The following is a 23,727-nucleotide window of genomic DNA, read 5'->3' on the forward strand; positions in this document are numbered from 1 at the left end:
TAGTGTTCATGTAATAGGTTCATATGATGATAATGATGAGATACCGGGGCAGGTTAAACTAATTGAACGGTCGAAAAAATAAACTGAAATAAAGTAAATAGATTATCACTTTTTGCTGGCGTTGCGAACTTGTTATGTATCAACAGCGGCGAAGCATCGACCAATTTAAATACATTTCCAGTTAACAATAAATCGTTTTTAATGGCTTTTAGTTTTCATACACGCCAGCTTTGCCGATGTTTCACAATCAAATGAGTCTTTAGGGATTAACGTAAAACCGATTCAAAAATCAACGCGCAACTTTTTATTTAGATTTTTTTAAATAACTAAATGTGTGGTGTAGCAGATCGAGTAATGAAATTGGTCTTTTAAAAACCAGGTCAAAAATAAATGTTCAAAAAATACCACTTGACTGTCTGTATGTGTGCATTTAATATTGTATCGTACGTAGAGAAAAAAACAAATTGTTAATCCTTTTTTTATTACCTACGTTTCAAAAGAAAGTGGACTAACAATATTAATATATTATCAAAAGTTAAAATAAACTTGTAGTGCAGTGCATAAAGTTAGTAATTCATTTAAGGGTAATTTTATAACAAATTACCAGATAATATCCTTGAGATATCTCTCAATAAGTTCAAAGCTTATAGAAAAGTCCTATTATGATTATTTTAAAGAAATGAAATTATATTAAGGATTACATGTATGATAAAAAGTTTGGGCATGAATTGTGAGATAGTGGTAACAAAAGTTTAAGCTAAGTTTGTTACGGGCTCTTCTTAGACCAGGGCGCGTTTGGAACCCTCCTAGCCTTAGTTTTAAGTTAAAGAATACAGTTACCACCATCACTATTTGTGTTAACATGTTAAATGTATGAACGCTTCATAACTGCCTGTGATAAGGTCTACATGAATGAAACATTTTTGAATTAGAATTTAATTTCGCTTTTCGTTTGGGTAGATTTTTTTTTGGAAAAGGGGCTGTATGCCACAAAGCCACTTATTTTAGATGGCGTTCCAATCGCCTTTATTTATTACGTAACCATTTTCAATGCTCAATTCTTTTTGGTTTGGTTTTACATTTTAATGTTTGGTCAAAACACGCTGTCTGATTTGTTTCCCCGTTATATACTTCTAAGGACGTGTCTCCGATAGAACCATGTAGGTACAAAAGCTCAAAGTCATAGTGAAATATTACTTAACTCAAACAGGCCCATACATGTAAGCCACTTACATTGCGTTTATAACATAAACTATGAGTGCAATGTACATGGTAGTTATATAATGGCGATAACTACTTTCTTAAAAATAAAACTTAACGTATGAGGGTTCCAAACGCGCGGTAGTCTAAGACAAAGCCCAAAATAATTTAGCCGGGTGATTATTTTGTTATCAAATTTGTTACGTAGACAATAGTATGCTGGGCAAACAACAAACGGCCGTATTGCATCATATTCATATTTATGTATTTCTTTGACATGTGCCCATATAAACTTAATTGTAATTTATTATTTAATAATTGTATTGTGTTATTATAAACATTGTAATTGCCAATATCTTAATTGTACCTACTAGTAACAAATTAAAATTTTAAATACTACGCTGAAAACAATTTGCATGCCAATTTGGCGTGGTACTGTTAAGATCTGCATATACTTTTTTTCCTGTAACACCTATTTACCTGTATCAGCAAATAAATAAAATTGAATTGAATTGAATTGAATTCAAATCTCAAAATTAAGTAAGTAGGGATATTAAAAATCTAGGGAGTAAGAAATTCCAGAATTCTTCAAATAACACCAGCCAAATAAATCCGATCATTGGTTGTACAACATCCAGTTTACATTAAACATTGTAACCTTAATATCTTACTTTAACAATCCTATAACTGAATTTTGTTTCAGGTTTCTAAAAGAAGATAGTACCTACTTTTATTTCGAGTTAACAAGTGGAATTGCGGTTACCTTGTTAAGACTTCTCGAATTGTTGAGCGAACTGCGGTAATAAAAAAGCTAGTTTTATAAAGTGCACTCTAGTTTCTCCTTTAATATATACAAGGTCATGTTTTATTAAACTACCGGCACTCACTTTAGCCGCGATATAAAATCGCAACTATTCCCCTTCTGGTGCCAAAGGGCTGACTCATTATTTGCACGAATAATAAATAAATAAATATACTACTAAGATGATTGATGAATATTTTTATGAATAAAATACATAAGAAATACTTATTATATACAGATAAACACCCAGACACTGAAAAACATTCATGTTCATCATACAAACATTTTCCAGTTATGGGAATCGAACCCACGGCCTTGGACTCAGAAAGCAGGTTCGCTGCCCAGTGCGCCAGTCGGCTGTCAAATAATGAATGAATGAAATAATGAACTAACTTCAGGGTAGAGCCGCAGCCAGATTGCTGGATGTCATTCCACACCTATTCTACATTAATAAGGATTACAGTAAATTTATAAAGTGGGTAAATAATTTAACTTTTTAAAATATATTTATTTATAACTTAGAAAATATAATTTTTATTAATACATATAAAATAAACTATTTAAAAACTAAATAAAATCTAAAACGTCCTCGAAACCACCGCAGCGAGGCACAGTTCCTAAGATGCTGGCAGCATTGCCCCTTTGGATGGCCAAACTAATTCGTTGGCCAAGGTAACTGCCCGCTCTAGGAAAATATATTTTAAAACGTAAAAATAAAATTAAATGAATAATGAACATTTAACTTTTGATAACAATAAATTCATATTTGCCAGATATTTTAACAATAGTTAAAAGATAGTTTTCAAGAAACAATTAAATTCAAATTCAAATTCATTTATTTCAAGTAGGCCTACTTTATAAGCACTTTTGAAACGTCAAGTATGTATGTTTGTAGTGACTCTACCACCGGTTCGGAAAGCAGATTCTACCGAGAAGAGCCGGCAAGAAACTCAGTAGTTGCTCTTTTCCAACATCAACATTTACAATCATTTTACTATCTTGCGGGAGATGATAGCGAGGCTGGCTGCTTCCAATCTACCTTGTCATTGAGGAATTTATCAAATATGTATGTATAATAACGCTGTACTAGATGCGTTTTTACACATTTTTTTAATGTATGCATCGGTAGGTCAAGTATTTTCTTAGGAAACATATTGTAAAAGCGTATACTCAACCCACAAAGGAGTTCTGCACCTTTCGCAGACGATATGCAGATATTATTATTAGGTACTAATTTATGTCCGTTTCTGGTAAGTCGATTGTTAATTTCAGCTTTTTGTTTATAAAGAGCAATATTTTGTTTCACAGAGACTACATAGATATATTGCGAAGCTACTGTAAGAATACCTATTTGTTTAAATTTTTCACGTAGCGATTAAAATTAGATATATTTGATTAACAACCAATGTTTTGTGACATTGAGTTGGTGGGTATTTTTGATATGTATACGACTGCATTATCGATGCACCTCAGTCCTACATGGACTTGAACGATGCAAAGGTACCTCCCGGGTGTCTTAGTCGTTTATCATAAGTTAAGTTATCAAAGGTATAGGTACCTTTTGCAGCAATTGCATCAAAAGCGGTGGTACCGCAGGTTAATTGGTTGACAATTTGTTGGAGTTTTTTGTACTTGCAAGCTTACGACACTTACGATCAGGTGGGTCATCTGGGGTGTCCATCCATTTTATACTATAAAAAAAAGAGACCAGAGACTAGAGTAGAGTCAACTAGAGTCCTCATTGAGAAAGGGGTTAAGACCGTCGTCCATCACGCTGGTTCCGTGCAGATTGGTGAACTCCACATACCTCCGAGAACATTATGCAGAACTCTCAGTCATTCAAGTCTCCTCACGATATTTTCTTTAACCGTTGAAGTGAGTGATATTTGAATTGCTTCGACGAAAATGTCAATTACCTACTGTAATAGTATTAAAGTCAGCCAGATCTGACCTGTAAGTCCTGTAAGTATTCTGTGCCACGTGAACAGTAATCAAACATCTTTACAATTAGACGAGCGAGGTGGTTATTACGTTTAAGACTATGCAACTAATACATAAGTCCTGTTAACAGAAGCTGCAAACTTCAGTACACTCGTGTAAGGTTGAGACTTAAGGTCTAAGACAGAGTTGAGTGAATGAGTATTAGTTCCGCATCAAGTTAACAGCTAGTTAATGTTTGAACTGAGTTATCAAATGTATTATCTTCATTAGCACATCTGGGGCTAATGGTGACGTAGTGGTGTGGAATAAAAGTTTTCACCTGATTTTTGGATACCGTTACCAAAAGAATAGGAACAGCAGTAGTAATAATTTATTTATATTTATTTCGTAGTATTAGAGATTTTAGTTTTCGCAATCATCATCATCATCACATCAACCCATTACCGGCCCACCAGAAATGAAGTGTGGAGTCCACCAATCCACACTGGGCCAGCGTGGTGGACTAAGGCCTTAACCTTTTCTCATTGTGAGAATATGAATACTGCCGAATAAATACGCCCCGTCATTCTTGCGTCGTCTCCCTTGAAGGACCTTTTTGGTAAAACTGATAGAGTTGACACGGTTGTAACTTTTTAACTACCTTCTAAACTTTTACAAAACTGTTTCAATTGGCACCACAACTTTTTCGATCCGCTAGCCGTGCTACTAGTTTCAATTTCAGTAGTAAAACGGGTATATATTTTACCCATGGGAAATGTTTTGGACGACGCAGACTTTGGCGCAGTGGCAAGCGCTGTGTTTAATTTATATTTCCTGAATTTGTCCTCTCCTGGTCGGAAGCTAAGCTTAGTAAACTACCTATCAGCAAAGACGTACCGCCAAGCCGTAAAGTAATCTTAAAAACAATTGTACCTAACCTTGTTAAATCATCTTACAGGAAAGATGAGGTGGGAATCAGTTTTTCAAAGTTTTAAATGTGTATGAAAAAATTAAACTGGCAGTTACTTGTGAGGCGTAGCCGCATATTAATGCATGAAGAGTACACAATAGATCAGAGAACCTAAGACATCTGTAATACTTACCAACTTATAAAGTACCTTCTTATAATAATGCATATGGCCAGCGTACCTGGGAATATATGCTGCCATCACTTATAAATAAGCATACAGTTAATTTGTTTGATAAGATTAAAAATACATAACATTAAATATGTAAGGGCAACCTTAAAGAATTTTGTTTTAAAATAACTTTATCAAAGAGAATGTTGCGTGGGGTAGGGATCTGGTATATCATCTATGTACAAGTTGTAATCATAAACTTGCTATCTAACTGTTGTGTACTGACTACTGGTAGGGTTGTGATTGCAACTTAAATAATTTAAAAAAAAATGTTTTTATAATGAATATCAATTATCATTAATTTATACCTTGTCACATAAACTCTGTGTGGTTTGAGATGAGGTGAGTGACCTAGTTGTCGTAAATTGTTTTACTCTTAAGTTGACCAATAAAAAAAAAAAGCTATTAAATTGCACTGCGATGCCGGGGGGAATAACCGAAGGTAACCGTAGGTCATTTAAGCTTGACGTTTCAATACTTGAAATAAATTAATTTTGAATTTTTTTTTTAAATTACCACTAGTTTCATTATTTTTGGGTCTTTATCATGTTGGTTCTACTAATAGCAAAAGAACTATATGCTCCAATAATGCTTATAGAAGTTATACTTCTTTAGCGGCGTAAGCAAAAAATCAACCGAAATGCGCGCCCAATAAATATAGTTAGAATAGTTGCGAAACCAAGTGAGAGGGGAATGCATCGTCCGCCAGCTCACTTTTTACGATGCGCGCGCACACCGTTACAAAAAACCGGTTTCCTGAAGTTAGTTACTTAGTTAGCTATAAGGTTTGACAGCGTACACTTTCATTGTCAAAGTCTGCCGACTCATTCCAGTGATTCAATTGATTCAATTGTACAAAAATCTCAAATTTTAATGTTCAGTGAAACTTGGTAGTCCAATAATGAGATAACTAGATAATTCGTTGTAATAAAACTTTCAATGTAATAAATACCTTTTTCCTTTTGTTAGTGTCGTTTTCTCTACTAACGTTGAATACGGTGTAAGATAAAATGTTTCAAAAGATTTTCATCTTGTATATACCAAAGAAGTATAACTTCTAACACACGTATTTTATTTTTTAACACGCATACATACAATGACGTGCCACCAAACGATTTCGCGTTCAAGTACGATGCCGAGTGGAAGCCGAAATGGTATAGGTTTATTATAACTGCTTTACAGGTTAGCCCGCCTACCGCCTTAGATTGCATCATTCTTTATAAACAGGTGACATTAAACCTTGATTTTTACGGGTAATGGAATAAATGCAAACATGCAAATCTCACAGGAAAGTAGCAGTATACTTATGACGGTTACTATTGCAAAAAATATGGAAGTGGCACTACGCAATCGGCAAATTTAGCGCGTCGGATTCGTCGTTGAATATTGTGCTTATTCATTATGTCGTCGATGTCATCGAAAGACCTTGAAAGTCAATTAAAATTAGGTCCAGTTGAGCTCTTGTAACTGCCAAAGAGAACAACGCAGCTGTCTGTTCTCACGACAAATCGGATTACTGGAAGGGTTACACACAAATGAAGTTGTGGGGGTTCTTAAATACCTTTTATTATAACCTTATATAAAACGTCGAAAACGCCGCGAGAGTTTATTTATTAAAAATGTAAGTAAAGTCTATTTTTTCTTGTCGGTCTAACGTATAATGTAAATAATCTTACCTAACTTTCTAGTACTTATACAACGTGTAATTGAAAACAAAAATAATACTTCACAGGCTTTTGCAGGCAGGCAGAGGTACATAACGTACCATCTCTGAGACTTATCTGTGAAACTGAAAACCAAATAGTTTTGGAGACAACGACTGCCATAATGTTTACTTACTGAAAGAAATCAGATTCAACTCTTACATCACATGCAAAATTAAAATCATCAGACTCCTGTCACTTCATTAGGTACGCCACCCTTCGGGTAGCGTTGGTACTGTGCACGTGCGCTTCTTTTACCTTCCATAGGGTTAATACGTAAACACTGAGAATGTTTTACATTAGTTTGTATGGGAAAATGCTTCTTTTGATTTAAAATGTTTACACGGTGATTCCTTATGAAATATATTTATGCATCGTCCGTAATTATGTTACACGTTGTATAGTTTTTTTTTAATATTATGTAAGTAATAAAAGCACACTACGTAAAGAAAATCTATTTTTATTCTGTTTTTTTTTTGTATTAATTTTGACGCACTTGTTTATTTAATATTTATGAACCATATATTCTAAAAAGTAATGAATAAAAGGTTTGCATTATACGACAAGTGAGAAAAAAGACAAGTGAGAGGCGTAAAAGCACTTTATTGCTGATTAGAAAAAAAGGTAAAAGAATAGGAGATATAATACAAATTGAGCCACGGATTTATTTATTTATTTATTTATGAATATCCTTAGTATACTTACAGCTAGCCAAGACGTATACTAAGTCAGTTACAGATGTACATTACAAAAGGATTGTGATAACGACTACGACACCGGGTATCTTAGCATGGTTCGATATACAGGACTTAGTATTTCGAAAACGCAGCCGTACTTATATCAAAATACCCACCAACTCAATGTCACGACCATTGGTTTTTAATAAAATATAATTTTAATTGTCTCTTGAAAACTATTTATGAATTAAATAATAATTATGTTATCAATCAATTTAATAATGTGGCAAATATGAATTTATAGTTATCAAAAGTTCAATTACTTACTTTATACAATTACTATCACAATCACCATCACTAACATTAGAGTTATGTTAAATGTATGAGCGCTTCATAAGTGCCTGTTATAAGGTCTACATATTTCTATCGTACTTTGGAGAACACGTTCAACTAAAAGGATTCATCACTACGATGTAGTTAATGATGGATAATGACTAAGACCTCCAAATTTACATAAAAGTGGTGCCTCAGCTCATTATCTCCTTTTTCTATAAAAGACGATGCTGTACTGAACTATTTGGTATTTTTTTTATATTTCTTATTAATTGTTTCCTGTATTAACTTAAGCTGTTAACTTACTTACTTATAAAAATACTTCAAACTTCAGCACGGGTAGCATACGCATTTTTCTCACCGGGGAAAGGACAAAATTATGTCTTCCCCGTTATACAGTTTTATTAACTCTCCAAGCATTGGCGCACGTGTGGAAATAATATCCAAATAATATAAGTGTAATAATAAACAGGGGTAAACTTCTCCTTTTCTCTGTTGCCGTGCTTTGGCAGGTGGACACGTAAATTGTATGCCTTGTTGGGGGATATAATGCTTATGTATCCCCTGATTACCTATGCAAAGAGTCGTGCAGGAGTTGTCTTCGCGCCGTTTGATATCGCAATACCTAACGTTCCTTTCGAAACAATCGTCAGCCAGTTTTGCCAGTAAAATCGCAATAAGTCAAATCAAATTGCAATTGCATTTTATTCAATAAAGGTGGTATTATATTACAGTGATAATATATTAATTTTATTTATCACGCTATAGTTACGAGAAGTTTCGAAATTGCAAACTCTTCGAAAATAACTGAACTTGTACACAAATCTCTTAACTGAACTAAACAAGACATCGTCATCATCATCAGCCACTGTGCGTCCACTGGACATAGGCTTCTTTCAAGTAGCGCCAACTTTTCCTATTTTCGGCTTTCCTCATCCAATCGATGCCTGCCACTTTTCGGTGGTCGTCGCTCCATCTAGTTGGGGGGCGTCCGACACTCCGTTTACCCACACGCGGTCTCCACTCGAGGACCTTTCGACTCCAACGTCCATCGGTCCTCCGACAAACGTGACCAGCCCACTGCCACTTTAGTATGCTAACACGAAAGGCTACTTCAGTTACTGGCGAATCACTTCGTTACGGATCTTATCCCTCAAAGAAATACCAAGCATAGCTTTTTCCATAGCACGCTGAGCGAATACTAAACAACCTAAACTAGACTCATCATAAAATAACGTTACGATGTTTTTTAAGTGACAGCACTATTTTAATCCATCACTTTAGATTTGCGTACATATTTAACACCATTTACCATATTATTCGACTTGCTTTCGACGAAAGAAAATCTGCCGTATTTTCCACGTATACTCGTATTTATGCTAATTAGGCACATAAAGTATTTCAGCTATAAAAGCAACAGTAATAAAATTCATATACGCATATCTAAGCAATCCATGAGTAATAATATATTAGAGAAGTCATTGCAAAGATGTTGCAATACGCTTTGCGGTCCACTTGGCTTCAAGGCATTTATAAAGTAGCCAGGATAGGAATTATGGAAATATTTTTACAGGACGCGTTATAAAAACTTTACTTTTTGAAAAACTAAAATGTTGACTAACTTCATGGTGTCGGTTTTCTACATTGTTAAAATGAAAAATGATGTGCGCGTCGTGAAAATTTACACTTATTATTTTTCCCTAACGCGCCAAAAGAAGTATAACTTCAAAAAGTGTTTTAAGATGAAGAGTTGGGGAAAATGTTGCACGAGTCTGCGTATATTAAATAAAATAGAAGAAAACGTTTTCATAATGAACTTATGTCGTTGTCCGTTAGAATACAAGTGCCTCTCACAGACAGAAGGGTCGGAAAAGCATACAGTAATTTCTATTCTATTTTCTAAACGACCCTTTTTCGTTTTCAATAAAATAAGGACTTTATTACTGTTTTTATTGTTCACTAGCTGTTACCCGCCACGTCGTGCGTGCCTAATTTCTGTTTACCCGTTTCTCGCTGTATTAAGTTTTTTGGAACACTCCTTGAAACAGGTGTCACCTCGTATACTACCCGCCTACCCGCGGGTAATATGCAAGGCGAGCTTTCTCTGTGCTACTACTAAGACAGCTGGTTGGCGCAGTGGGCAGCGACCCTGCTTTCTGAGTCCAAGGCCGTGGGTTCGATTCCCACAACTGGAAAATGCTTGTGTGATAAACATGAAAGCTTTTCAGTGTCTGGGTGTTTATCTGTAAATTATAAGTATTTATGTGTATTATATTCATAAAAAAATTCATCAGCTATCCTAGTACCCATAGCACAAGCTACGCTTACTTTGGGGCCAGATGGCGGTGTGTGTATTGTCGTAGTATATTTATTAAAAAGAAAAAAAAAGTCTATTGCGAAAACTAACCCGTCTGCCCAGCGTAGTGATTACGTGCAAACCCGCCGGTTAGAGAGGGGTTTAGTCCAACAGTTATAGACTATTTTTAAGGTAAAAACCACTTCACCTCCACTGTTGGACATAGCTCCAAAATTAACGGGACGCTTGTTGCCCAGCGGCTCCCAACGACTCTTCTGATGTCTATGTTGTCTGTCTACATCGTGGGGGGTCAACCAACACTGCGTTAACCTGTGACGTCGCCATTCAGCACCTTGGGACCCCAACGTCCATCGGTTATGTAAACTATGTGTGATGATGCTATTATGGGATAATAATAATGGTCTTGATATTTTTTTAATTGAAAATTCTTGGAAACTAAGGAGCAACAATTCTAAAATGATGATATACAATGAACTTCATTTATTTCAAAAATAGCAGACGGACGGATAAAATTTCATACCACTTCTCCGTATACTTTCAAAGCCAGCATTATTTTTTTTTCTTTCTGTTAGCATATAATGAACTCTTTTCTCGAGTTCATATATCGAACCTTTCCTTAAAGTCACCAATGTTTTTTTTTCAGTCATAAGTGGCATTTAAAAAGATATTTAAGAGTTTATTTCAAGAAGATGATTTGATTTTAAAGAAGATTGTAATTTAAGTTATAACTTAATTTGACGTGAGCAGGGTTAAGCAAAGGACTAGCCATATTTTTCCTCTAAATTTAACTAATTGGTCGACGTCAGATTAATCAGCTTTGCCGTAATGAATTAGGGGTGTTTTTTTAGGATTCCGCTACTTATTATGTTAATATGAACCCTTATGGGATCACTCAATTCTGTCTGTATGACATATTCTATTTTCCAAATCTGACAAGAAAAATAATTGAATAGAAATAGAATAGAAAAACTTTATTGCAACACAACACAATAAGAAAAATACAAGGAAAACAGTAATAGTACTTAGTGCTAGGCTTTATCACTAAAAGTGATCTTTTAAAGGCAACCTGAGCGCCTTGAACGAATGATGAATGAATATAGAAAAAAGTTTAAATTTTAATGTTGGGGCTAAACGAAGAGCTTCTAAACAGTAATATTATAGAAATATATTTTAAGTAGGTAAGTTTACATCGTAACGTTTAAAAAATATCTCAAAAACTATTCTTAAGTTATCTGGACTGAACCCACGTAAATTACATTCCCACCCCGCGGGTTGTAATGTAATTGAAAAAGAGAACATTTTTTTGAAGTTCCCCGTCAAAGAATTAATTTGATAGTTCCGACTAAAATTGTAATTCTTGTTGCAAGTATTCCTTTCAAGTTTCAAGTTATTCTGAAGCTAATTTAACGTCTAATTCCATTAAAATACTGAAAATCAAAAATATTTTGCTGGAAGGAAGGTATCTAAAATCGAAAAAATATAGCGAAACGAAAAATAAGTTAAATGTCTTTCAGAAATAATTTTCTAGCCTTTCTCCCTCCCACTCTTTTGCCTCATAATCGATATGAAAAGTAGTATGTTAAATAAGGGAAAGTCACCTATTCTCAACCTCAAACTGTGTAAGTCCTCGTGCGTCTCGTATTTCCATATCGTTAAAAAATATACATTTACTTACAAAATTGGGAGCCAACTTCCATTAGTTTGCTAATAAAAACAATGCATGTATTTGACGGCCGAATGGCGCAGTGGGCAGCGACCCTGCTTTCTGAGGCCGTGGGTTCGATTCCCACAACTAGAAAATATTTATATGATGAAAATGAATGTTTTTCAGTGTCTGGGTGTTTATCTGTATACTATAAGTATTTCTGTATATAATTCATAGAAATATTCATCAGTCATCTTAGTACCCATAACACAAGCTACGCTTACTTTGGGGCTAGATGGTGTATTGTCGTAGTAGTGTCGTAGTATTTGTACTTTTTTATTCCTCTACAAAAACATTAATTGAGCATTTATTAATTAAGAAACGAAACATAAGCGGCACACAAATACTTATGACCTTAACTTATCCTAACTTTAGATTTTGTATAACCAACATAAGAGTGGAATGCAAGATGTAAGATGGAGTGGGGATTACTTTAGTTATAAGATACCGAATGTTTTTATTGCTGCAATGTATTAAAATAGATTCAGATTTGCAAGGTTACTTGAATTTTTGTCAAAGTAAAATGCCATTCTAAGCTAGATTGTTTATACGAGGTGATATGCAAATCAATAAAATGAATATAGAAATTCTAAAAGACCTTAAACATCAATTCATTCGATAAAAGCGGTCATGGATTTGGAGTATTAATATTTGATAAGCCGGTGCCACGAAAGTTGGAAGGACTGGCGACTAAAGCGACGCGGGGAAAAAAAAGAAAGAAGATAGAAAAAGATGTCGCGGGAAGCGACATCGGGCGTTTGGGGTTATTTGGTTAGATTTTAAAATAGAAAAAGGAAAGAGGGAAAGGATTATTTTAGTAAAATAGTAAATATTGTATGTGTTTAAAGTGGACCTAACAATATTGTTGGCGTAATTACAAAATATACTTGGTGTATGATTCTGAAATTGGTTTATTTATTTGGACAGGTGGAATTTCACTTATTTTATTCCATTGGAGGTTCTTTTTCTACTGCAATCTTGCCCTTCACTCTAATCTCTATTGGTAAGTAATACTGCTATCTAAAATGGTAGCAGGCTAGGGTTAACATATTAAACCAAAACTAATAATCGGTTTGTACGCGGCGTCACTAATACTCGTACCGTACGCGGCATCAATAATAATCGTACCATACGCGGCGTCACTAATACTCGTACCGTACGCGGCATCAATAATAATCGTACCATACGCGGCGTCACTAATACTCGTACCGTACGCGGCATCAATAATAATCGTACCATACGCGGCGTCAATAATATTCGTACCGTACGCGGCGTCAATAATACTTGTACCGTACGCAGTGTCATACCGTACGCGGCGTCATTAATACTCGTACCGTACTCGGCGAAATACCGTGTACGCGGCGAATTACGGAGAGCGGCGTTATACTGAACCGTCATATCGCTTGTTGGCATGCATCTGTCCGTAGGGTGCTAAGAAGCTTCGGCTGAAGCCTTCTACCAGAAATAATCCAAAGTACCTTTGATTGCTCTATTAAAATTAAAAAGTTTAGATTATGTGCCAGTGCTGCTATCTCTAAAAATAACAACACTTACCGCTGTTGATAGCATAACCTTCATTAGGAAAGTAGTTCTGACAAGTCAGGCTGTATCTCAAGTAGCTCGAGTGGGGGTGGAGACCTCTTAATACAATATTGCTAAACTTATAAAGTTTGTTAATTACATTTGCCAGTATTACAGTTCAAAGGATTATGTCTAACGAAATGTTCCAAGTTTGTGCTTTAATCTCTAGATTTCTTAACGCTCACTGTGCGATATTTTCTAGTAATACTCCTTTTTATAGTAATAATTGACAGACCAAGTAGATTGCTCACCTGGTGGTAACGCATCGCCTATAAACAGATCTACACTTCTCAGGGTATGTGAGGGATACGTCCGGCTACATGTCGCCCTATGTCCATCAACGTGATCCCAAAGCCCGGTGTAACCAGCGACCAAACCATTCAGACCGGAACACAGAAATGCTACTTGGTGGAAGCAATGCTTCTTTGCGGCAGAAATCGCGGTAGATCTTTCCCTTACAAGCCTAATTTAAAGAAATAGTATAATTACAGTACCTTCGCTATATATTTACATTTGATATGATCTTTATAAAACAAAACATTACCAATTGTAAGCAAAAAGTCGATCGCTAATCGACATACTAGAAACGGACATAAATTAGTAAATATCTGCACATCGTCTGTAAAAGCATAGACACAAGTCCTTTGGGATGGCTTTAATACCATGATACCGAAAGTAAATACATTTACCTAAGTTTACACAATCTATTTAAACAAATTTAATCAATCGTGTTTACTACATGATTGATGAAATTCTTAATGACAAGGCACCTTGGAAGCACGCCACTCCGCTCGCACCTCTCTCAAGATAGAGAAATTCTAAAGATATTTAAATAAAATGATGTTGAAAAAGAGCAATCTGCTGAGTTTCTTGCAGGCTCTTCTCGGTAAAGTCTGCCATCTGAACCGGTGGTAATGTCATTACAAACAGATTGACTTGACGTTTAAAAAGTAATTATAAACTATCGATGTGATCGAACTTCCCACTTCAACAACCACAACGCGCACCGCTGTCCGGGGTGGTCGCACATTTCGGGCGAGGTCAAAAGAATAAAAGTAAGTAAGAAAAAATCTCCTTGCTTTTATCAATTACCCTATTCAATATAATCCTGTGCCCGTACGTTAATAATTCTAAAGTATAAAAATTGTCTCATTTTACCAACTAGAGATATTGCGATTGCTTCTGCTACCAATTGTTTACACTCCATTAGAGCTGTCTCAACGCTACTGGCCATGGATTTAGTGGGTATATTTTAGAGGCACTATCTTCCACGAGTGTAGAAATAAAAACTGTGAATTCGGGCCTTTGGAAATTAAATTCTTTGTATTGGAGTTATTGATAAGGTAATAAAATAAACCTACGAGAGAGGCGATCTATACCTGATAGTGGGACACTAAGCTGAAGATGATGATGAGGAATCTGTAGTTAACGATATCCTTTTGGGCCCTATACGAGAACATTTATTTATTTTTTTATTTAAACTCTTTATTTGTATACCACAACATTTAAAATATAACAAAAACAGAAACATCGAAAGAAGTAGTAATACAAAAGGCGGCCTTATCGCTTAATAGCGATCTCTGCCAGGCAACCTTAGAATTAGGAAAAAAAAGAGGAGAATAGACTGCTGGTGGTACAAATATTAAAATACATACATGCAAATAACTACATGCTAATACATAAACTAGTGTGCACAAATAGATAAAAAGTAAATAATATAATAAATAAATAAATATAAAAATAAACTAATATATATAATAACAACACTTACATAATTAAATACTTTTAACATACAATAAATGAGTAAGTACATATATACATACTATTAAAAGTCGTTAACAATATAATGGGCCTTAACTGCTCTTTTAAATATCGCCAGTGATTTGGATCGTCGTATGCTCAATGGAAGCGCATTCCACAATTCCACAGCTCGTACGCTAAACGAACGCTTCACGACTGGAAATTTTTTGTGTGATGAACATGAATGTTTTTCAGTGGCTAGGTGTTTATCTGTATATTATAACTATTTATGTACATTATTCATAAAAATCATTTATGTACATTATTCATTATTCATCATGAATAGCTTGTGTTATGGGTGCTATCTTAGCACCCATAACACAAGCTACGCTTTGGGGCTAGATGGCGATGTGTGTATTTTCGTAGTATATTTATTTATTTGTCATTGTTACTATTTCAACAGTTTTTTTTTTAATCTCACGCACATAACTGATTTTTCAGGACTTAGACATATATGTCCTACATCTACGACATGAAAGCTATCCCTATGCCATATTCTATCAAGATCGGTTCTTGAGCCTTGCAAAAAATTGCCTTGAGATAAGGAGCATATAAACGCACCTTTGCGGTTATCAATATATAAAAATTTATTGCTGTTCGTTATTCTCACTTAAAATCAAGTACAGATGGACCGATTTCGCTAATTTTTGTATTAAATTCGTGCAAGTTCAGGTAAGGTTTATTAAAAGGTTAGAAAATATTACATATAACTATTACGGCGTACGTTATCTATATAACTAATAATGCCACGTTATCTATATAATTTTAAATATATATATATAAAAGATAGTTGTGCTAGTTACACCATTTATAACTCAAGAACGTCTGGACCATTTTTTATTAAATTAGATTTTTTGGATTCCTCTTAGACCGGAATAGGATAATGAGTATTAAAATAAAACATTCATCAAAAAACAAATGATCCGCGGGACGAAGTTCGCCGGGACAGCTAGTCCTTTATATGACATTGTATGTGTTGCCTATTATTAAGATTTGAAAAATAGTATGAATACATAATATTATGTTTGTATATTTGGAACTGCCGGTACAATTGAGAAAAACTTTGCGTAGCTGATTTATTGAGGAACCTTGTAGACTATGTAGGTGTACGCTACGTCCCGTAGTTCACGCGGGTGTAACCGAAGGACATAGCTTGTATAAAAAATTTTAACGACACAGTAATGCTGTCATCTTCGATTTCATATAACAGAAGATAGAATAATTATTTAAAAGATATAAAATATTGATGTTAATAAAAAAAGACAGCAACAAGCTTCTTGGATGAATCGGCTTTCCGAAGTTAAATTCAGTTGTAGAGGCAGACAAACAGACAGACTTGAAGATTCAAGAGCTTACGTAGAAGGCTTATTTAAAATAAATTAATTTCGAATATTATAAAAAATAAATCCTCCACTTCCAGCTTTCATCTTTATGCTGATGATTTACAAGTTTATGTCGCTGCCCCTGCTCTCAATGTCTCTGAAGCAATCTTTCAGTGAAATAATGACCTGCGCAGTATCTACACATAGAGCAAATCATATGGACTTTGCGTAAATCCGCATGCCTCAGGTTATTATTATAGGCAGCCGTCAGCAGTTAGCTGGTGAATTTCTGTACCTTGCCCTCTGTCCAGTTTAACAGCACCAATTTGATTCCGAGTGCTTTTGTAAAATATCTTGGCCTCGTCATAGACAATAATCTGTCGTGGTCCCCACAGGTATCTGAGGTGAGTCGAAAAATCTATGCTTCGATTGGGTACTTAAATCGTTGGAAAAATTTCCCTTGCTCAATCTCTTCTTCTTCCTATACTGGATTATGCCGACTCATATTATCCAGACCTTACGGAAGAACTTCTTAATAAGCTCGAGCGCCTTCAAAATTCATGCATCCGGTTTGTGTTTGCGTAAATTTGATCACATATCGGAGTACCGAGCTAGACTAAAGTGGTTGCCTATCCGTCGATTCTTAATAGTCATTGATCTCCCTCTTATTTAAAGCATCGTTTGCGCTTTATTTCTAACTCATCTTCTCAGAAGTCCTACAGACGACTACCTCTCTTTGAGTGATGGAATTTGAAGTAGATTCTTTATATTCTTTTTTTTTTTTAACTGTGTGTTAAAATCTACTTATACATAATATTATGTTTGTTATATATTTATGTATATTATGTATATTTTATATTTATATATTACGTATATTTATTAAAATTATATATGTATTTGTATCTTTACATTTTGGTATTTGTGTATATCTATCAACACTCTTGGCACTATCCCGTTCTCTTGCTGTAGTCCTATCTACAAAGGTTGCCTGTAAGAGATTGCTTGCAACAATAAGGCCGCCTTTGCATGTCTACATTGTGTACTGTATACTCCTTACTGTTTCTTTTCCTGTATGTTATACGTGCAATAAAGTGTTTCTTCTTCTTCTTCTTCTAAATCCTACTAATATTATAAATGTGGAAGTGTGGTTGTTCCAGAGATAGTAGGCTACTTTCTGTTCCGGGAAATAAGAGAGTACCCGTGGGAACAAAAAACCTTGTTCCACGCGAACGTAGTCGCGGGTATCAGCTAGTAATAAATAAATAAACCTACTATGACAATACACACATCGCTTTCTAGCCCCAAAGTAAGCGTAGCTTGTTATGTTTTGTGTACTAAGATGACTAATCAATTTTTTTATGAATGTCAATAATTACTTATAATATATCAACAGCCTTGGACTCATAAAGGAGGGTCGTTGCACACTGCTCCAATCGACCGTCATATAATAGCATCGAGTTGAGAACCTTTAGGAATTATAGAAGTCCATTAAAATTAAATTACCTCTCATGTCTACCGGTATTTGAATAACGATTTGGCATTCCACGAGCATCCCTCCCTAATATATTCCGCATATTAAAGGGGCATAAGAAACTCTGAATTATTCCTGAAACGACACGAGTCTTTGAGATACAACCGTTTTATAAATACACGGATAACTAAGTAATATAAATATCATCTTCATCAGAGTAATGAAATTACCTACCACTCGTGATTGAAAGGTTTTTTTCTCATAAGGCTATTAAAGCCGGAAATTTTAAAGGATGAGCAGTAATGAACAGTGCTTAAGACATAAACCGGGGAGACTGAGTTGGATCCCAGGTACACCCGTCTGACTTTTTAAAGTTATATCACTTGTGATAAACAACTAAGAACCCGGGAGGTATCTTTGCATCGTTCGATTCCATGTAGGACTGAAGTGTATCGAAAATGCACCCGTATTTATATCGAATACCCACCAACTCAATGTCATGAACATTGGTTGTTAATCAAATATAATTTTGATTGTTTCTTGGAAACTATTTACCACCAATTAAATAATAATTATAAGCGTATTTGTAAAAATCCTAATAAATTTAATAAAATATCTGGCCAATATGAATGTAAAGTTATCAAAAGTTTAATTATAAGTCGCAGACAACAGATAGTACCAATTAGTAAAGAGCCGACACGCTCTATAGTTTTATTTTAAAAATGGAATCCCACTGACATTAACAATACCAACGTCAGATGTCAAAATGAACGACATTTGACATTAATAACAATGACAACAGAACCATAGACACAATGATTACAAAACTACAGGATTGTTCGGAAAACTGAATAAGATAATCATTTTTTTTTATTGACTTATTCCGAGAGACTATGTATTGTGATACGTTTTTATAATTGTGTTAAATTACCTATTTCGTTTGTATAAGATTTTTGATATCCCAGAACAATACGATTTTTTTATCTTATAGTTAAGGTTTTTTTTTAGTTTAAAATATTTTATGGAAATTTCACCAGCCTTAGGTGTAGAATTTTAATGATTAAAGAGGTTTTTTTTTTATATTTTTAGAGAATTTGTTGGCCTTTAATCGTTTAGAGAGACCGAGCGACCGACTTGCTGAAACTGTAAGAGTTCTGACTACAAAGGTTTTATTCGAATTTCAGGAAACTACTTGCCTGCTTGAAAATTAAAAATTTCCAATTAAAACTTGCTTTATTCGCTTGTAATTATGTACAATTTGATTTATTTGTATACTAGCTGCTGCCCGCGTTCTTCGTCCACGTTTATTATGGTTTTCTACAAATACCGGGGTAGCTATTTGTTTTCCTGGGATAAAAAGTTATCCTCCTATGTTACTCTCCGTCCTTTTGCCAAAAACTAACTCTATGCCAAAAATCAAGTTAATTGGTTGCTTAGGGCGTGAAGAAAGGACAAACAAACAAACACGCTATCATTTTCATAACATAATTTTCAAACGTAGTCAGCCATGGAAAAGTAGAAATACTTTGAATAGCTAAAGTTTGATCATTATTGGAACAGAAGTTGGAGCGTTCAGTTCAACGGATATAGGTATTCAAACTTCCACTACCTACTTACTACCTTGAAGGTTCTACACTTTAGAGGTTAATTGTTCAATGTACGTGAATAAGGAATTCTAATTTAATCTAATATCCTTCGCTATTCAGTTTAATACAGAATTTTCTTATGGAATTCTGTTACTAAGACTTTTTTTACCGAAACTAGTGTCAGTGTTATTTTGTAAAATGTATAGCTTGATATGTTTCAGATTTTTCAATTAAATTGGTTAGCATTTTAACAAACATACTAATTATTCTTATTTATTAATAAATAGATCTAAAGAAAATCAACATGATACTTGACTAGTCGTTGCACGCGATTTCGTCCGCGTTTATTTTTGTTTTCAAAGTACAAATTCAAAAAATCCAAAATTCATTTATTTCAAGTAGGCCTAATTAATAAGCACTTTTGAAAGTCAGTCTGTTTGTAGTGACTCTACCACCGGTTCCGAAGACAGGTTCCACTGAGAAGAGCCGGCAAGAAACTCAGCAGATTGCTCTTTTCCAACACCATTTTAAAGTTTAACCTGTTTAAAGTTTAAGTTGTTGCACCCCGTAGGAACTGTTTATTAGGGAGTTGCCACACATTCAATTTATGTGTAGTTCCATGGATATTTTTAAGCTGTGTATTCTTGTTAAAGTAAATCGTATGAAGGTAAATGTAGGTAATTGTATTTCTAAAGACATAATTTTGTTTCAACTACCCGCCCCGGGTTTGCATCGGCGGAGAAGTTTGGAGTGATTCATAACACAATTCCGTGGTACATTAATGTAATAAATCTCGTAAGCAGCGTTCGCGATGCAAGCACAAAAAAAAGGTTTCTTACGATATCACATGACAAAAATTTGAATTTCTTTGCCTTTCTCGACTATAACATGCGTGATGTTTACTTCGTAAAGAACCTTCTTATTGAGTCACTCTATTTATTGCTGGAAACTGCATTTGAAATCCGTTGCGTAATGTAAAAGATGTAAGTGTACAACAGCAGGAGCTACTTTGTTTTATATTATGTAAAGACAAGCTATTTCTCACGAATTTGTAGGCGTATTTCCCGCTGAATTTCTCGGGATAGGAAGAAACATATGTTCCTACTGCCGAGATAAAAGCTTTCACGATGCAAAATGCCAAGATATCTTAAAAGCTGTCCATAGGTAACAAAGGCTGTTTTTTTAACGTTACCATAATGCTTTTCTGGAATAAAAATCTAGCTTTTATCCATCTCCAGGCCTCACCTTATAAGTGCTAAATTTTATAAAGATTGGTGCATTAGGTCAGGCTAACAAAGTTAACAAACAAACAGACACTTTTGCATTTACAATAATACTAGCGGTCCCTCGCTACTATGTTCATGTACTCAACCTAAAAAGATAGACAAAAGCTGTCGCGGACTTTTTCTAGAACTTTTAAAGGGGAACAACTTTCTCATACATGATTTTATCGAAGCTTAACCGTTTACGCAGCGGAAGCTCTTAAAAGGAAACAAAACCCCCGATTTAGAAACATTCTTCATTGGTTCTATAATCCTATTGGTCTTAGCGTCGGACCCTAAGATCATTCCGTTTGAGTATACAAACTAACAACCAAACAAATTCTTCTGCTTTATATATTAGTATAAGATTATAGAAGTTAAGATTTATGTAAACGAGAATGGATAGTTATTACTATGATCACTTCACAACATTGAAAAAAAAAAGTATGCTATATGCTTATACATGTATATCGAAGAATAGTTCTGTCTTCGATAATATCAATCGTATGATCGTTTTATAGACCTATATAAACCCCCTTATCCGGCTCAACGGTGCATCGTTCATTTACATACCTAATAGTAAACTTTGATTGGTTTTTCATAACGTATTGTGTATCTGTTAAGGACTCCATTTGTTGGGTTCCGTACCCAAGGGGTAAAACAAGACGACCTTCCTGTTTATCTGTCCGTCTGTCACTAGGCTGTATCACCGTGGTAGTTACACAGCTTAAATTTTAACAGATTATGTATACTTGTTGCCGCTATAACAACAACAAATAAAAAACGGAATAAATTCAATATAATATTTAAAGAAATCTCATACAACAGACATCAGTTTTTTTGCCGTTTTTATAAATATTGGTAGAGAACCCTTCGTGCAAGAGTCCGATTCGCACTTGGCTTGTTTTTTATTTAAAGCGTTTCTTGAAAGGAGACACGAATCATTCATGCCGCTCTCATTATTTCATTTATGTTATAAATAATTGTTTTTCTTTGATGTCAAAGCTTAATCGCTATTTGGTAGATAAGCATTTAGTTCAAACGAGTTTAAACAAACTTTATGTTACTCCAATGTTTTCTTATCATTGAAGTAATTATTTTTGTCGTACAACTCGTAAGTTTTTCTACAATAGTAACTTATTAAATCAATGAATTTTTCATTCAAACAAGCTTATTTACAAACGCTTTTAAAGAGATATACATATTTTATTGTGAAGTGCGCCGAGGATTTCTATAATTTAAAAAACCAACTTAAAAAGTTATAACAAAAAAATTTACCGACGAAAGGTACTAAAGAGTCACCAACACAAGGTACCGAGCGAAAATTTCGGTAAAAAACATTTAGAAAAATCGTTTTTGCGTCAGATTAAGAAGAGATGCATTCAGTGAAAACTTCATAAAACGTATACTATCTCTAATCAAATTTTTTATATACTTACTGCTTTATCTATAATATTTTAATAATAATAATAATTATCTCTTTATTTCGGGCAAAGCCTATAGTAATACATTTAAAATTACAAAATTAGATGAAAGAAAAAGAAATAATTCACAATATACAATTGCGAATTAAAATTAAAAATGCAACTAAAATAAGAAGAAGATATTATTATATAAAGAAGGAGTGCAAGATTCTAATATAATTTTTAAATTACGCGTATAACATACATTAAATCGATAACACACACGCATATATACTCTTTTTTAATCATTTTTTAGATTAATATTTGTTTGACGGGCAAATTAATAGTGTGGTGAAGACTGTGATTAAATCGAATAGTCTGTGATAATAGAGCCTTAATAATGTTTAAACTTATAATTAACATTAATTACGGTAGAATTTTGACCAGTGGGCGGCCACTAGTTAAATATAATTACGTAATCGGCCTGGATAAGCTAAACATAAGAAGGATCATTTAAAAAAATAATGATCTTCTCTTTGACATTTACAGACTCTAATTTCAGAACGTTTTTCACGTCCTTAATAAGGAAAGTGGTCCTTGAAAATTAAAACGTAGATTAATTTGTGTTTTTTAATTTGGTCTTAAGAGTTCGTTGAAACATAAAACAGGTTTTTTTTTACTGTGAGTATACCATCTAAATTAATATGTCGTAAGGATTCAATAGTGTCTTTAAATAATATAATATTGTTTATTTAAATAAAATAAAATAATTTTGATTAAATTGTGTATCATTGTTTTGTTTCTATTATTTATGAATTATTTTCTTGTTTCTTTGGTGTTTTATTTGAACACCATAAATATTTGTTGTTCTTATTATAAATGTTAAATATTTTTCTTGAAGATGTTCTTATAATAAAAACCTAACCAAGTTATAACTTTTTTAAAAGTGCTATAAAAAAAGTTATATAGCTAATTAAAATTACTTCACAATTTAACTAAGATTCAATTTAAAATTTATGTAAGCACAAACTTTAATAAGATTTGTAAAACAAATTAGTTGTGGAGAATAAATAAAGATGTTCGCTAAATCTTAAAGTAAATTCTTTTACCTAATTCGCTACTTGTCTCAGCCTCTATAACTTGCGCGACGAGGTCCCTGGCTCTCGTATGCATCCGACTGAAGTGGACCCTGGACCGCCCATGCCTGATCAAGGTCCTGGCATGCCTTAAATGTTTCACTTCACTTTTAAAATCACAATTCACTAACGACGCGAAATATATGAGCATTAGCGTCCGCATGGTACATCGCGTGCGAACGCCACCGCCGTCCGACCACTACTGAAGTCGCAACTCTGAAGTATTTCAGACCCCGAAGTTTGTCTCGACTTTTTTTTGCTCGGGAAATTGATTCGAAATTTAAATAGGAGTTTTAAAACTGGAACTAGTTTTAATTCTACCTTATTCTGTTTCTGAATTTGAACTACCAGATGTGATGAGTTCCGAACC

The 23,727-nt window shown here is 34.2% G+C and overlaps 1 protein-coding gene across 1 annotated transcript in view; it reads right to left on the reverse strand.

Annotated features, from left to right (window-relative positions):
- Positions 1–23,520, reverse strand: part of LOC120630899 (probable G-protein coupled receptor 158) — a 214,742-nt gene extending 191,222 nt beyond the window's left edge. The window contains exon 1 of the mRNA XM_039900241.1: positions 23,331–23,520. Coding sequence (XP_039756175.1) covers positions 23,331–23,520 — 190 coding nt within the window. The remainder of the gene's footprint in view (positions 1–23,330) is intronic.
- Between the last annotated feature and the right edge of the window lie 207 nt (positions 23,521–23,727).

This window comes from Pararge aegeria, chromosome 2, assembly GCF_905163445.1.
Source record: "Pararge aegeria chromosome 2, ilParAegt1.1, whole genome shotgun sequence".
NCBI classification, from domain to species: Eukaryota; Metazoa; Arthropoda; class Insecta; order Lepidoptera; family Nymphalidae; genus Pararge; species Pararge aegeria.